The 15,057-nt window shown below is 37.1% G+C and overlaps 1 protein-coding gene across 4 annotated transcripts in view; it reads right to left on the minus strand.

Annotated features, from left to right (window-relative positions):
• The window catches only part of LOC131027234 (histone-lysine N-methyltransferase CLF), a 116,464-nt gene that overhangs the window by 16,250 nt on the left and 85,157 nt on the right, over positions 1-15,057 (minus strand). For 3 of the 4 annotated variants that reach the window (XM_057957241.2, XM_057957244.2, XM_059219742.1), the window contains 2 exons: positions 11,734-11,884; positions 11,413-11,636 (listed from right to left, as the gene is read on the minus strand). In XM_057957241.2, the coding sequence (XP_057813224.2) occupies positions 11,413-11,636; positions 11,734-11,884 (375 nt within the window). The remainder of the gene's footprint in view (positions 1-11,412; positions 11,637-11,733; positions 11,885-15,057) is intronic. The other variant, XM_057957242.2, reaches the window with a different exon arrangement.

The raw sequence follows: 15,057 nt of genomic DNA on the forward strand, positions 1-15,057 counted from the left end.
AAAGCAAAGAGTTAATTAACACTCATTGCTCTAGATGGGTTGCCTAGTGGATGGAGTACATTCGTCCAAGGCATCAGTGCAAGGTCCAAGAATCCTAAGTTTGAAAGATTAAGGAACGATTGTCTCCAAGAAGAATCAAGATTGAACAAGATGGGAATAAAACAAAAGAACATAGACAAAGACCTTCAAGTTCTAAATACTAACACAAATAAGACAACCAAGAAGAAGCAATTTAGGAAGAGGAAGGGTCATCAAGGCAAGAACACTTCAAAGAGAGACCTATCACATATTCAATGCTATAGGTGCGATAAGTTCGGGCACTTTGTTGCAAAATGTCCAGTGAGAGCCAAACAAGCCACGTTTGCCAGAGCAGGAAAATCTAAAAGAGAAGATGACTCCCAGAACTATGTCCTCTACTCAGCACTTACAAGCCATGCATCAAATAAGTCTAACTCCTGGGTGATCGACAATGGCTCATCCAGACACATTAAAGGGTTTAGGGAAGTGCTAGACTCCATGACAGAGGATGATGATGAGGAAGTAACCATCGGAGATGATTCCTCACATCCAGTTAGAGGAATTGGTTCTTGCACCATCAAACTGAAGACAGGCATATCATTGCAACTCGAAGGAGTACTATATGTCCCCGGCATCAAGAGAAATCTAGTCTCCATATCAGCCCTAGAAGATAACGGATACAAAGTAACCTTCATGGAGAACAAGGTGTTGGATTGGCCAAAAAATTCTTCCATCAAGAAAGCTAAAGTCATTGGTCAAAGACAAGGCTATTTGTATGAGCTGTACATAGAGCCTAAAATCTATATCCCCACTCCTAACATAGAAGAAGATCCCACTCCTGAGCTTCAGAGGAAGAATCTTGAAGAAACTATAGGTGAAACTCCAATCCTACCTAGAGAAAACCTCAAGAAAAGACCTCTATGGGCCACCAAGACTGTAGCAGAAGCTCAGAAGTTTGTTGCTCCTTCGGGAACCTTCAGGGAAAGCAAAAGACCTAATAAATTCACTAGCTATGTTGCTCTTATGAATGATCTCTCTAAAGCTGAACCAAACAACGTATCAGATGCACTTAAACATCAAGTATGGAAGGATGCCATGTCTGAAGAGTATCAGTCCGTTGTGAAGAATAATGTTTGGGAGATCGTTCCTAGGCCTACTAAGAAATTTGTTGTTTCATCTAAATGGCTTTTTAAAATCAAACATGGTGCAGATGGCAGTATTGAAAAGCACAAGGCCAGATTTGTAGCTAGAGGGTTCTCTCAAAGGGAAGGAATAGATTATGAAGAAACCTTTGCACCTGTGGCCAAATATACCTCAATAAGAACAGTACTAGCCATTGCAACAGCAAAAGGGTGGAAGGTGCACCAAATGGATATTAAGACAGCATTTCTTAATGGTGAGATCTCAGAAGAAGTCTACCTAGAGCAACCTGAAGGATTTGAAATTCAGGGTGCAGAGTCTCATGTGTGCAGACTCAAGAAAGCTCTCTATGGGCTTAAACAGGCTCCCAGGGCCTAGTATGAAAGAATTGACACCTATCTCTCTAAACTAGGCTTCTCTAAAAATGATGCAGACCCAAATCTCTACTACAAACAAAATAAAGGTGATATGATAATATTGATTCTATATGTTGATGACTTACTAATCACAGGAGAAGATCACCTCATAGATCAATGTAAGAAAGATTTATCTAAAGAATTTGATATGGACTTGGAACTCCTTCATTACTTCCTAGGTTTGGAAATATGGCAAAATTCTGAAAATATTATACTAAACCAAGGAAAGTATACCTTGGACATTTTGAAGAGATTCGGAATGCATAACTGCAGACCTATGACCTCTCCCATGGAAACAAATTTACATAAACTTAAGGAAGCATCAGCAGAGTCACAATCCACTGACCCTACTCTCTACAGACAGATGATTGGGTCTCTGATGTATCTGGTGAATACAAGGCCAGATATCTATTATGCGGTCAATACCTTAAGTCAGTTTATGTGTGAGCCTAAGGAAGTCCACTTGATTGCAGTGAAACACATTATGAGATACTTACAAGGTACTCTAAACCTTGGTCTCAAATATGAGAAAGTCGATCTAGACCTACACGGATTTACAGACTCAGATTGGGCTGGGAGTGTGACTGACAGGAAAAGCACTTCAGGGTGTTGCTTCAGTTTAGGATCAGCCATGATTTCTTGGATCAGCAAAAAACAGTCTTCTGTAGCACAGAGTTCCATCGAGGTTGAGTACATTGCAGCTTCCATGGCTGCTCGAGAGGCAGTATGGCTTAGGAAGTTGCTTGTGGGACTATTTGGTGAACCCATGAAACCCACTGTCATCCACTGTGACAACCAGAGCTGCATAAAGCTTTCTATAAATCCAGTATTTCATGACAGATCTAAGCATATTGAGATTCCATACCATTATGTATGAGACATGGTAGACAAAAATGTGATCAAATTGGAATATGTTAGTACAAGAGATCAGACTGCAGATATTCTGACCAAACCACTTTCCAGAGTGAAGGTTAATCACTTCAGAAGAGGCTTAGGTATGATAGAAAGGTAATCTGCTTTGTAAATAAGATGTTTAATGTGTAAACTTCTTTTGTCATATTGAGACATTCTGGGTTTCACCCCCTGTGTTCATATCTAAGAGGTGACGATCTCTCAGATTATGAACACTTGTATGCAGACATCATAAGGTGACGATCTTATGATTCTCTAAACCAATTATCATGTTGGATCTCTGGTATGTCATGGATGTGCCATGATGGTGTTGTGATAAAACATTTGTATAAAATGTTTGTGACTCCTACCAATAGAGTTTGTAGTGGCTGCCATCCAAGTGCTTTTACCAGCCATTTGTCCACCTCTCCATGCTGCATCACCTCACCAACAACCTCTATGCCTCACCTAGGAGTTCTCCTCTTTGCCTCTCTCCCTAGTCTTTTGGCAATCAATGGACCATCCCATGGCCCTAGACCATCCCTTTGGCCCTTGATAGACCTTCCTTGTCTGCCTTCTTGCAGCTAGATGGACAAGCACCTTGCAACCAAAAACTCATCAGCAAAAACCAAATAACAAATCCTTCATGGCTAGGTCCTGGTGTGGATTGCCTCCTTTGGCACTCTATCCACACACTCAGGCTCTTCTAGCTCTGATACCAATTTGATGCAGAGCATCATGAAAATCCATAGAACCTTCATTCAAGGGTAAACTTTAAACTTGAATCAAGAGACATATAAAAAGATAAATCACTCTTCTCAACTTCAAAACAATTTCAAAGGTTATATTACATCCTTAAAACCCTTCATTCAATATTTCAGATCATAACATTCACCATAACATGAGAGAACAAATTCTTTATTGCCATGGAATACCCTAGTTTAGGGTTTCATCCCTTAACAACTGTTTTCACCAAAATAATCACAAAATATTCAATTCTTAACCAAATAAAGTAAGACCAAAAGCACTGGAAAGAAGATTCAGAGACCTTTCCAACACATATATCCTTCCTTCAATATTATCCCTCATGTGACCACACCAAATGCTACAACCGGATTGTTTGTGCCTTCACCAATCTGCTTTTCACCGTGAACTGTAACAAACAGTCATCCATAAAATTTTACATATTTATCATAAAGAAAATCGCTTCGGTCAGAATTTATATTACGGAGTTATACAAGTTCTCTCAAAATTTCAACCAGATCCAACGGTTGAATCAAAAGTTATGATCATTTTTCCAAAACTGGGTAACCCTTGGCAGGGTTTTGACAATCATTCAAAAAAAAAACATATCTTGCTAAATACTCCACAAAAATGCACAAGAAAGGATTCATCTGAAAGATATTTCATCAATATATCATTAAATAACATCTATATATAAAAATTACATCAAATGTGATCCTCCATGGATCTATGACAGCCATAGATTCCTTAAAACCTCATGACAGTTTGAGGGTTTGATGGATAATCTTTGTCAAATCCCCTCCAAACTGATCTCCCTTCTTGATTTCGACCAAACATGGTTTTATAAACCATTTCCAACTCCTTTCTAACTTCTCCAACCACCTCATAACCAATGTATTTCATTTTTACACTTTTGTTGCACTTTCTAGCAATATTGCAACTTTGCAATTTTTACAATTTTTGACATAAATGACTCTAACTCTTACATGGACACTTTTAAAACTTCAATATGGACCAAATATGATATCTTTGGACAAAATGGCTCATTTAGCCTTACATATTATGATTCAATTGACTCAAATAACCTTAATACATTATGAATGACTCAAATACAATAAATTGTTCATATTATGACTTTTGACCTCCTGGTATGCTTGTGTGCTTAGGTGCCTCTGCACCAAAGGAGTTGGTTGGAAGCTCCGTAAAGGTCACAGGGAAAAAGATTGGAGGTGAAAGAAGGGAGTCCAGTGAAGGCCAATCCATCCTAAGCGTCGCTTCTATTATGCCCGATCAGAATGCAGCTGGGGAGCAGGAGATGAATATGTCCATGATTGATGATGAAGTGAGAGTGCCTTCTCCTTCAGTTGAGGAAGTTATGAAGGAAGTTGTCCAAAGTCCGAACAGAAAGCAAACGGAGGCACCTGCAGTCTTCTTGGATGGCATACTTGCAAACCCAGGAGGGACAGATGATGAATTTGACCAGAACAACCTTGGAGCAGTCAACTATCCCGAATTGGCTAAGGGAAAGAATAAAGGCCAAGGTCCCCAAGGAGGCCTATTCTGAAGAAATTACAACAGCATTTCTGGAGAGGGTAAAAGAGCCAGCTGTAGCCAAACCGCCTAAGCCTGCCAGAAAGTTTTCTTTAATCCAGAGAGACAGTGCAGGATACAGGACAGTCCAGATAGCAGTGCCTAAAGAGGGAAAAACTAGGGACAACGTCGTTGCAGATGACTACAAGATCACTACCATAGAGCTGGGCAAGCCCACCTAAGACCAAGAGGTCCAGTATTTCGATGACTCTTGTAACGCTCTGAAGGCAAGTTTAGCTCAAGAGAGAGAGAAGAGAAAGAAGGTTGAAGAAGAAAACCAGAAATGGAGAAAGTATGTTCTCCATCTCACCAAGCCACTTAACCATGAGATCTCGGTTACCCCTCCACATCCTCTTCAACAGGAATCGATGAAGGATTATGAGGATATGAAGGGTACATTCACACAGGCCAAGGAGTGGATTTCAAGAGCCTCAGCACGTGCAAATATACTGGTAGAGAATTTAGTGTCAACACATGAGTCGGCCTCTTCACTTGTCAGTCGTATACAGGACTTAGCTGCCAATTGGGAGGACGTGGAGGAAATTCAAGATGAAATACTTCCCCATCTGAAGGTTATCTAAGGTTTGTCGAAGAGAAGTCTGGTGGATGCAGGTGTCATACAGGCTGGAGATAGGTATGACTTCAACACCTGGTATTATGCCTTGGTCACTCGGATTGAAGTTTTGAAGAAATCCGAGACCAAGTGCTTTGAGACAGAGGAGAGTGTCAGAGAGATTTTGAGAAAGGCGTTTCTTGTAGCATCCGAGATTTGGAAGAAAGAGAGTATAAGGGAGAAGCACTTGCAGGCAGAGAACCTGAGAGCCAAGATTCAGTCAAGCTTCTTCAAGGATTCAAGGATGATTGACAAGGGTGATCTTTCAAAGATTGCAAACTTTCTCTTCATCGATGAAAACTTTCTTGCCCAGGTGGTTGAGTGGGAAGGCATCCTCGCCACATCCACATCATCGACTTCCAAATTAGCAGTTTGCCAAGTGTCACGATGGAGGAAGTCAAGCTCATTGTGTCCAGGTACATCGAATCTAAGAAGGAGGATAATAGGTGCTCACCCCAGTGAGATAAGCAGTTGTGCCATGTGTCACTTTCTTATTCACTCAAACTAATGGTGTTTTGGGAAACCCTAATTAGGGTTTATTGCTTTTAATCTTGGCCCTTGATCACTGTTCGATTTCGGCCGTTTATTTATTTTTGAAAACTATATAAGGCTACCTCCTCTCATTTGGAGGGTGTGAGGTTTTTGATGTATTGTTGCGTAAGGTCATTTCCAGATAATATATTGCATGTTCGCTTGCTTTGTAATCCCTATTGTTTGAATGATTTGCATGGTTGCAATTTCCTCAACACTTAGAATTAATTTAGATTTGCTTTCATTGTTGTTAATTTGAATGAAGGATTTTGATAAGTGTCAAATCAATGGTGTATCTCCGCTCATACTTTTGGTGAATGGATGATTTCCATTTCACCATGCAAAGTTAGTCTGAGCCCATCCTCTATGCACCCCAACATCTTAATCATAAGCACAATCCATTGAAGATTGCACCGGCTTTGTGTAGTTGTCCCTAGTGTGGCGAAGCAAGGTTTGGTTTCTCGAGGGCACCCAATTGATACCGTCTCCGGAGTTCATAGGATTAGATTAGTCTTCCTAAACCCTATCTCTTTTTCCCTTTTTGAAAGTCTAAATCCCCGAAAATCCAAAAAAAAGAAGAGCCTAAAATTGCGAAATCCATCTAAGGCTAGCCGTTCAAGACAGTTGTTAAACATAAGTCCCCTTGAGATTTTCAGCATACACTACCCAAGAAGCTATTCCACTAAAGTCGCCTGTTCGCACATATAGACCTTGGAATCAGTAGTGATTTTTCAAGAGAGGATAGAATACCTTCAGGTATCCTATTCTAATGTTTGGTAGATGATAAAACAGACACCAACAATAAGTATGTGTACTTATACAAGAAAAAGATCAATGTTTCTAAGTTGTTACATTTTTATTTTGATCTAGCTGATTTCACACTTCATCAAATAAGTTTCTGATTCTTAACCAGTTGACTCCAATTTTTAGTCTAGTCCACCATCTAAATATTTTCATGTTTTAATCTATCTTCTAGAAGACTCAATCCATCACTGTCTCACTTAATCTTTCCTTGTTCTTGATCTATTCTGCCATTACAGTTCATCTTTTATGCTCATCCAAAAATTTATTCATGAATCCATAATATATATGTTCTCAATACTTCCTGCACTTATAATACCACACCGAAATATAATCTTAGAAAAGGAGAACTCCAAATCAATTCGCAATAAAAATAACTTAAATGGACTATATTGGAAACTCAGATAACATGTACAATAGACAGCATATGTATCCTCAATGAAGACTCTTAACACATGCCATCCAAAGAAGTCCAACTGTAAATGTCAACAGGAGGCACTTAAAACCAATACCAAACGGAAAACAAATGTTAACAAAAAACCGAAATCAAAAAATCAAAAATACTTTGACTATGAATGGCAATTGGCAAGTCATTCAATTCAATGTATGGCCACACTTGCACATACACAAACAACTTAGAGAACTTCAAACCCTAGTAGCAAACACAATAAATCAACATACATGTATAATGAGGCTAGTTTTGGGTTCTAAAGGAATAGTCCCAAAATAGCCAAGAAAATATCCAAAATCCTAAAAGTTCTAACAATATAAAACATTTACAAAAAAATGAATGTGAGGCTAAAATTTCTATGGAGTTTCTATAGATCCCTAGGCCCCTTAGTGCACAGGAAATATTTAATCACAATAATTGGACCTAAAAATCAAATAATGTTATAATAAGATAATGTCATCATAATGAAAACAAAAACTGTATTCTTGTAATGTCCCCTTATGGAAATTCTTAGAAGTAGGGAAATATTACTTACAAATCAATTGCAAGAGACTTCTTCTAATCAAAAATCTTATCGAACACAAAAATCCTTAATAAACCTCATGAGAATGTGTAATGTCCCACCCCAGGTGGAACACTGTCACTGCAACCTGCCTGTTAATTTTAGTTTAATAAACTATATTATCCTGTGTCTTTCAAAACTAGACAGAAGTTGCAGAAATGTGTTTTGATTTGAGTTTGTAGTTTTGAGAGAAAAAACAATTGAATAGCTTTGCAAATAAGGAAGCAAACTGAAACTTATTAAGAGATTACAGCCAAGCTTACAATTTCAATCAGATTGCTGCTGTAAACTATTTCACTAGTTCATAAGGCAAAGATGCTATTACAAATAAGAGTCTTTCAAATCACAAACATACCCAGTAGTTCCTTGTATCAAGGTAGTTAGCAAGCTGATTTGAGAGTAAGCACACAACCAAGAAGCTTACTCAGAAAATAAATTACAATAGTATAAAAATCAGTCTTCTTCTCCAATCTGCTAGCACATAAAGGTCTGATATACGATCTTGTGTTGGCTAATATACATTGTGACTAGCCCTTGAGTTGGGGCTGTTTAGAAACTCCACAATCCTCAGCTGGTACGGCCTGTTATAGGTCTGATTTATGTGTACTCAACTCTTAATGACTGCTGCAACCCTTGTTTACTGATTGTGTGCATTGGTAAAGTGATTCTACTAAAGGGTGGCAGCTTAGAATGGAGTTTGGGCTGGAAATGACCCTCCAAAGTGCTGCAAATGTTGTCAGCTAAGCACACAAGCACCTCACTCAGCCAGCATCAAATAAACTCAAAACAACTGATCCAAATGCCTCTCCAATCTGTTGTAAAGTCTTCTACACATTGGTATGAAGTTTTTGATAATAAACTAAACAAAAGATGATACTAAATCGGTATTTTTTGAGCTTCTTCTACCTAGAAATGGTACGGGCACACAAGCAGGTAGCTCACTTAGATTTTGCTGCAAACAATCCTAAACGTTGATGCCCAATGGAGATCCCTGATCTGAAATCTCTCTTGCCACCCTTGAGAGATGTTTCACCCTTGCAAGTAGCTGAATCTCATGGAGGTTATCCTCCCCATAAGCTGCTCTCTTGGCTGGTCCAAGGACCCACTGCAAAGCAGAAATATTTCTTCATAACATGCCCTCCAAAATGACTCCTCAAGCCTTCTTATTCTTTTCCCTCCTTGGGATCCCCTAATTTGGGTTGAAACCCTAACATCTCAATGTCCATTTATAATATGACTTTTAACTTCATATTATTTCCCATTTAATATTTCCTCACTAATGATATGGCTAACTTAGAGTTATATGGTTTGTCTTATGTCCACACCTTTTATCTCTCTCTTCCCCATTCACTCTCTCACTAGATTAATCACTTAAGACAATTGATAACTTAAAGCTCTAAGTGCATTTAAGTGATCCCAAAGAGAAGTTATGAAATTCATTACAACTTAACTTGAGTGATTAAGCTTAATGCTCTGGTAAGTCAAGAAGGAAACCTCCTAACACATTTTTGTGAAGACCAACCTGCTTGAGTCCTCTATCCAACCTGTTAGTCTACGAGGACCTAATAATAGACTAACCCTGAAAACAGAATTGGCTAAGGAGGGGACATTACATTATGATAATTATGATCTGCTATATAGTTATATCCAATTATACAATTGATATCAATATGATGTTCAAGTATTATTTGATGTGACGAGAGTCTTGATATACAAATCTGCAATGTATAACCCTGAATGATTAAAATGGAGTATCTTGCTGTCTCTGATATTTCTTTGAACATTATGCAACGGAAATCTGATCTGTATGTTACTTTGATCTGCAATTAGGGAGTTATCTCTGCTATTCCTGATATGGCGATGTGCAATATGCTGTGAGCCTTCTCCTTGTTACTTGTAGTGATAATGCTATAATGATGTCTCTGATTTTGCTATGAATATATGCAAGTGTGATGGTGCTGTTCCAGATTTCTGACTTTGAATATATGCAACCTGAATTTATGCACGAGGCTATTGCTCCAAGAGTGATCCAATACTAGATGTAGATGCAAATTAAAGACAATTCCATGATGCCTCTGACTTGATGTTGGATACTCCTTTTACACCTTTATCTCGTAAGGTCATGCGCCTTTTGGAATAGCTATTTCTTGAAGGGTCATGTCTTGTTGTTTAATGACCATTGTTCGTTAACATAGAAAATTGGCTTAATGATAATCATTAATGACACCCCCTTTAGATAATTGCCATCCTTTGTAATATCTTAGTCATAATTAATATGAACCAATGCTATGTTTGTTTGACTAACAGATCATATAATCGGACTTCCTCTTATGGTAACATTGATATGGATTGCTTAATGCCTTCATTGATTCTTCCTTGGCCAGCGATATGAATTTCTTGGCAATATATATTACTCTTTGGAAGCATCAATAATAACCTTGCACAATCAGATCTGGAATTACTAATTAGGATATCCAATGTTGTCACTTATTATATTGCTTTACCAATTTCTTACTGTATGTTATAATCATCCTTTGATGATCAAACCGATAAAGCTTCCACCCAAATCAATAATAATTGGTGGGTGAGTATGATGATTGTTTGACCATGTTATACTTGCTATCTCCATTATCTTCTCTTTGTACGATGGATGTTATGGTGGTGAAATTTTACTATGATAAACAATCCCACACAATCAATCTTATTATCCATTCTTCACTTGATGCTTTATGAAGATGCTTTGAGAAATGACTATAATGTTTGTTTAGATGGGGACATCACAATTCTCAAGTTCTTAAATCAGTTCATTCTATCGTTAGCATAAACCTGTATATAAATTCCCAAATCTTGGCTATGTTTGTATTGTTTAATGAACTTGGGTGGCAAAGACATGCCAAAGTACAACACACTAAGCTACTTAGAAATTTTATAAATTACACAAAACCAAAGGCGAGAAAACTAGTAACTTCCCCTGACTTTGTCAACTACTCTTCATGACCTCTTAGCTTACAAGAATTGAAACACCCAAGTGTCTTCATTTCCATCATTTTTTAATATAGAAATAATATTATAAAGATATCTAACATTGCTACTCAACTCATATTTATAAGTGGATACTACCTTATTTCTCCTTTCTATTTTTTCAGAATACTTCAAATTAGACACTCAGGAAAAGCCAGAAAACGAGGAGACTAAAGGATTGCAACATTGATAAAAATTTTCAATATTGACTTCCTAAATGGAAAATTCTTAAGAGTTGAGGACATGGAAAGCAATGAAGGGTGGCATTAACAACAATACTAATGTCAAGGATGTATTACACAGCAAAGTTAAATATAAATTAGAATACATATTTGCAAGGTACACTTTGACAAGACCAACAAAATGATTTGATGTAAAAGATGTTGTAAAAATCGTTGCCATCAACATTACTATCATCAGACAGAAAACTTAATATACATAACAATAAGATTCTCATTATAAAAATCTCTGGAAGGATTTTATCAATTGATTTTAATGGAAGAAAATGTTTACTTTGAGCCTTTCAACCGAAAAAAAAAGACAACAAGAAAAAAATCAGTACAAGTAATAAAAACCTCATCCATGTATATTGTGACAGTAGTTTTCAACTCTGAAAATTCAAAAATAGTCTTACCCACAATATTTTTCACAACAGGTTCCACCCCGGAGACAAGCACATTGCTTTCCACATGTTAGTTGGCAACCACATGGAGTATATTGTTTACAGGGCTGTCCTTTCCCATCTGCCATTCTTTTCCTGATTGAAGGATGGCCTGCGGACTTCCATGTGTACTTTAATCTGCGCACTCTTCCTCTCCTCCTCCAGAATCTTGATCTTGTACGAACTTCTATCTCCTGCTGCATGCTGAGATTAATTTTCCATACAAATAGAACCAGGACCAGTCTAAAGGTCAATAAACATACAAAGAATGTGGAAAATTTAAGGATAACTTACAAGTGTATCCATACAATCAGCCTTCCCACTGCCATCAGACCGAAGAGTTCGTAAATCACCATATTGCAGAATAGACCCATTGCGGGACATGTATTCAGCTACCTCTGAGCATGTCTTAAGACCACTTAGCAAGTTTCGTGATATCAGGCAACTACAAAGAAAAAAAAGAGTAAGGGATGCTTTCCCAGCAAGGTGAAATAAGCAATGTGAGATTACAACCAGTATTGAATCTATAAAAGCTCAAATCACTTGAATTTTTAATGTTTGAAAATAATAATCAACAAATATAAAAAAGGCACAAGAAAGATTTGGAAAGAAAGCAATAAAGAAATAAAATTAAAGGGACAATGAAGTAACAATATGTAAGCGACGTTAATACCTATTATGATTAAATATTTTGGATAACTGTTAACATGATGAGAAAAAATCATTTTATACTAAAATAGAATGACAATGTTATTACGAATTGAGTGTTTCCATATTAAACTCTTGCAATGTGCATCTAGAACGAACTTGACATTAGATCTCAATTTTATTTTACTCGATGGTGTATAATCATGTAAATACTTTATTTTGTAATTAACCAGTTTCAAGATGCTTTGCTTGAACTTCTCAATGAAAATAGCTACAAGATTTTCACATATATAGGAACTTATAATTATCTTCCTATCTGCATTATAAATGTGCATGAATTCATCCATTCAATATTTTAAAACATGAACACACTAGAAATGAATTCGTAACTGAAAAAAGGAATTGAGAAAGAAATTCAAAGTAAAGATATAAGATGTTCCATACATCTTGGGTGTTAACAAACAATAGTTTGAGTTTGCAAAGCTCGGCAAAATTAAGTATTTTTAGGTACTAATTTGATTCTCTTAAAATGCAAATGTGCCTCAACTAATTTTATTAGGAAGTTGAGACTCGACTTGATAGGGAGAAAGAGTTGAGACTCGAGAGATACAAAACAAAAGTCACTATAGTTCTCAATTCCATCTTGCTGTTAGTAATAACAAAATCAATAGCTCTCAACTCAACTGATAGGGAGAGGTAAGCAAAAGCATAATTATGTTGGATTTCTCATTCCATAGAAGAGAAAATAAGATCTTCAAATTGATTACTTGTCCATTGTGCCATAGTGCCACGTCCCCTTTTTGACCAAAGATAATCAAGTCATCTAAGCCCATTATTTTGTTTTCTATAGGCTTATGGGTAAGGTGAGGGTAGTAATTTTAAAATAATAACTTAAGTTTGTCCAAGTTACTTTATGTTATAACATTTTAAAGGACAACTTGTCTTTAAAAGAATGTATTGTTAGGGAATTGGACCTAGGGGTATTCCTAGAATTTAAGTTAGTCCTATTATTAAATGAAAATTATTGTGAAGGACAACTTCAATTTTTATTTTGTATGGGCTGCCTAAATGGGGAACAATAAGGCCATTTGGAACTTTTGAGAATATTTTATTATTTATCTATCATCAAAGATGGTAATTACAAGCTTAAATTAGGAGAGAATCTCAATAGCGGAGTTACAAACTTCAAATAAAATAGTGGAGGCGTACAAGAAAAGAAAGAATATTCAATTGTTCCCTCAACAATGTAGGAGCTACAAACTCCAAGATCACATGTAAAAACAAAGATGCCTTTCACAAGAGAGTATGTAATATAAAGAGCTTGCTTAAATATTGAAATATGAGACATGATCGGATGATGATCAATGGGGATATGTTACAAATGTACTAGAGCCTTGCTTATAAAGGCAAGTTGTGTTGTAGTATGACCAACATGACACAAACATTAAATGACCTAGGACAAGAAACAAATAAAAGTCATAAAGATGGGATATGGATAATATCTTATTCAGACAACTAAAATTTCTAGAAATAACACTTAGGACCTAAGTTAACATGTGAATAAGTCCCTACTAGGAATTTACTTGGTACAAGACATTATTCAAACTATCCCACCCCCTTAAGTGCAACTTAGGGGGAAGAAATTATTATTCAAATGATGCAAGAAGCAAGCATGAGTCTCGGCTACAAGGCGATTTTAGGTACCCATGTACAAATGATCTCTCACATACAAAGGAAACGAGAAAAACCACTAGGGACAAAACCATTGTTCCACGACCATTGGGGACGAAGAGACGGGGATGCGGGGATGGGCTTCAGGGAAAGGGGGACAAAGGGAAAAAGTTTTAGGGACAGGTTTCAGGAACGGGGGGCCTTGGGCCTTAGGGGGAACACGTTTTCGTGGAACACTGGAGAAAACCCCTCTCCAAAAGAGAGAATGCAATGAAAATCATGTATAAGTGATAGAATGAATGATTTATAGAGGACTCATCAATAACCCCCAAGAACCACATCCATCATGAAGATACAATCAATATCCCCCCATAAGAGGGAAAGAGAGAGACTATGTAGCTTCCCCCTCCCACCCCACAATGATTTATCTCCTGGAAAAAGGGTAAGTGTTTGAGGACAAAACATGATCCAATGTTGACAAACAACTTGTCTCCCCTTAGGAAGAAACAATTTAACCAAGTTCAAATGCAGGAACACTTTCGATTGAGGATAAGAATTGAAAGAGAGAAGCATGAAGCAAAATGATGGTGTCTCTAAAAATTGCTGATGTGTCTCCTTGTCCATGAAAGATGATGACGCCACAATCCAATTAGGTACATGTCCAATCAAAGAAGGTCTGATGTCGAACAAGCTAATTAGTGATGGTTTGACAATAGGAGTGAAATGGCTATCATCAAAGAGAAGATATAACCCCTCAAATGTGTCCTCCAAATCTAAAACAAAGATGATCTTGATGAACTAGAATGATGGAAGTCTCATACAATGACTCTACACAAGGAATCACTGAAGGTGAAGGTAATTTAACAATCTTTGAAGGAAAATTACGAGCTTAAAAGGAAAATTACGAGCTTAAAGCAACTTTGTTTTCATCTTCTAAAGTTTCAAAGTACTCCAAAGAATCAAACTCCTGAATAGTATCACAGTCATAGGGCATCCTTTCTGAAAAGTGAACAGGCACAAGACAACTTGAAACATGATCATCTAGGAATGGCTAAGCATCAGGATCTCCATTCTCTCTCAAATTTTAGTCCAAAGAGCATGAGGACACAAAATCAAGAATAGACTTCAACGTGTCATCATTAGCATGCAGTGCTATAACTCCTAAGACATGCTCTCTCTTACAATTCCAAGCAAATTTCTTACTATGCGTACCAGGATGGAGAACAAGACCATACAAATGTGGCAAAAAATGAAGCCAATGAAGATGTTTTATGATGCCATCTCTCCATTATTTATAGT

This window comes from Cryptomeria japonica, chromosome 4 (genome assembly GCF_030272615.1).
Source record: "Cryptomeria japonica chromosome 4, Sugi_1.0, whole genome shotgun sequence".
Lineage (NCBI taxonomy): Eukaryota > Viridiplantae > Streptophyta > Pinopsida > Cupressales > Cupressaceae > Cryptomeria > Cryptomeria japonica.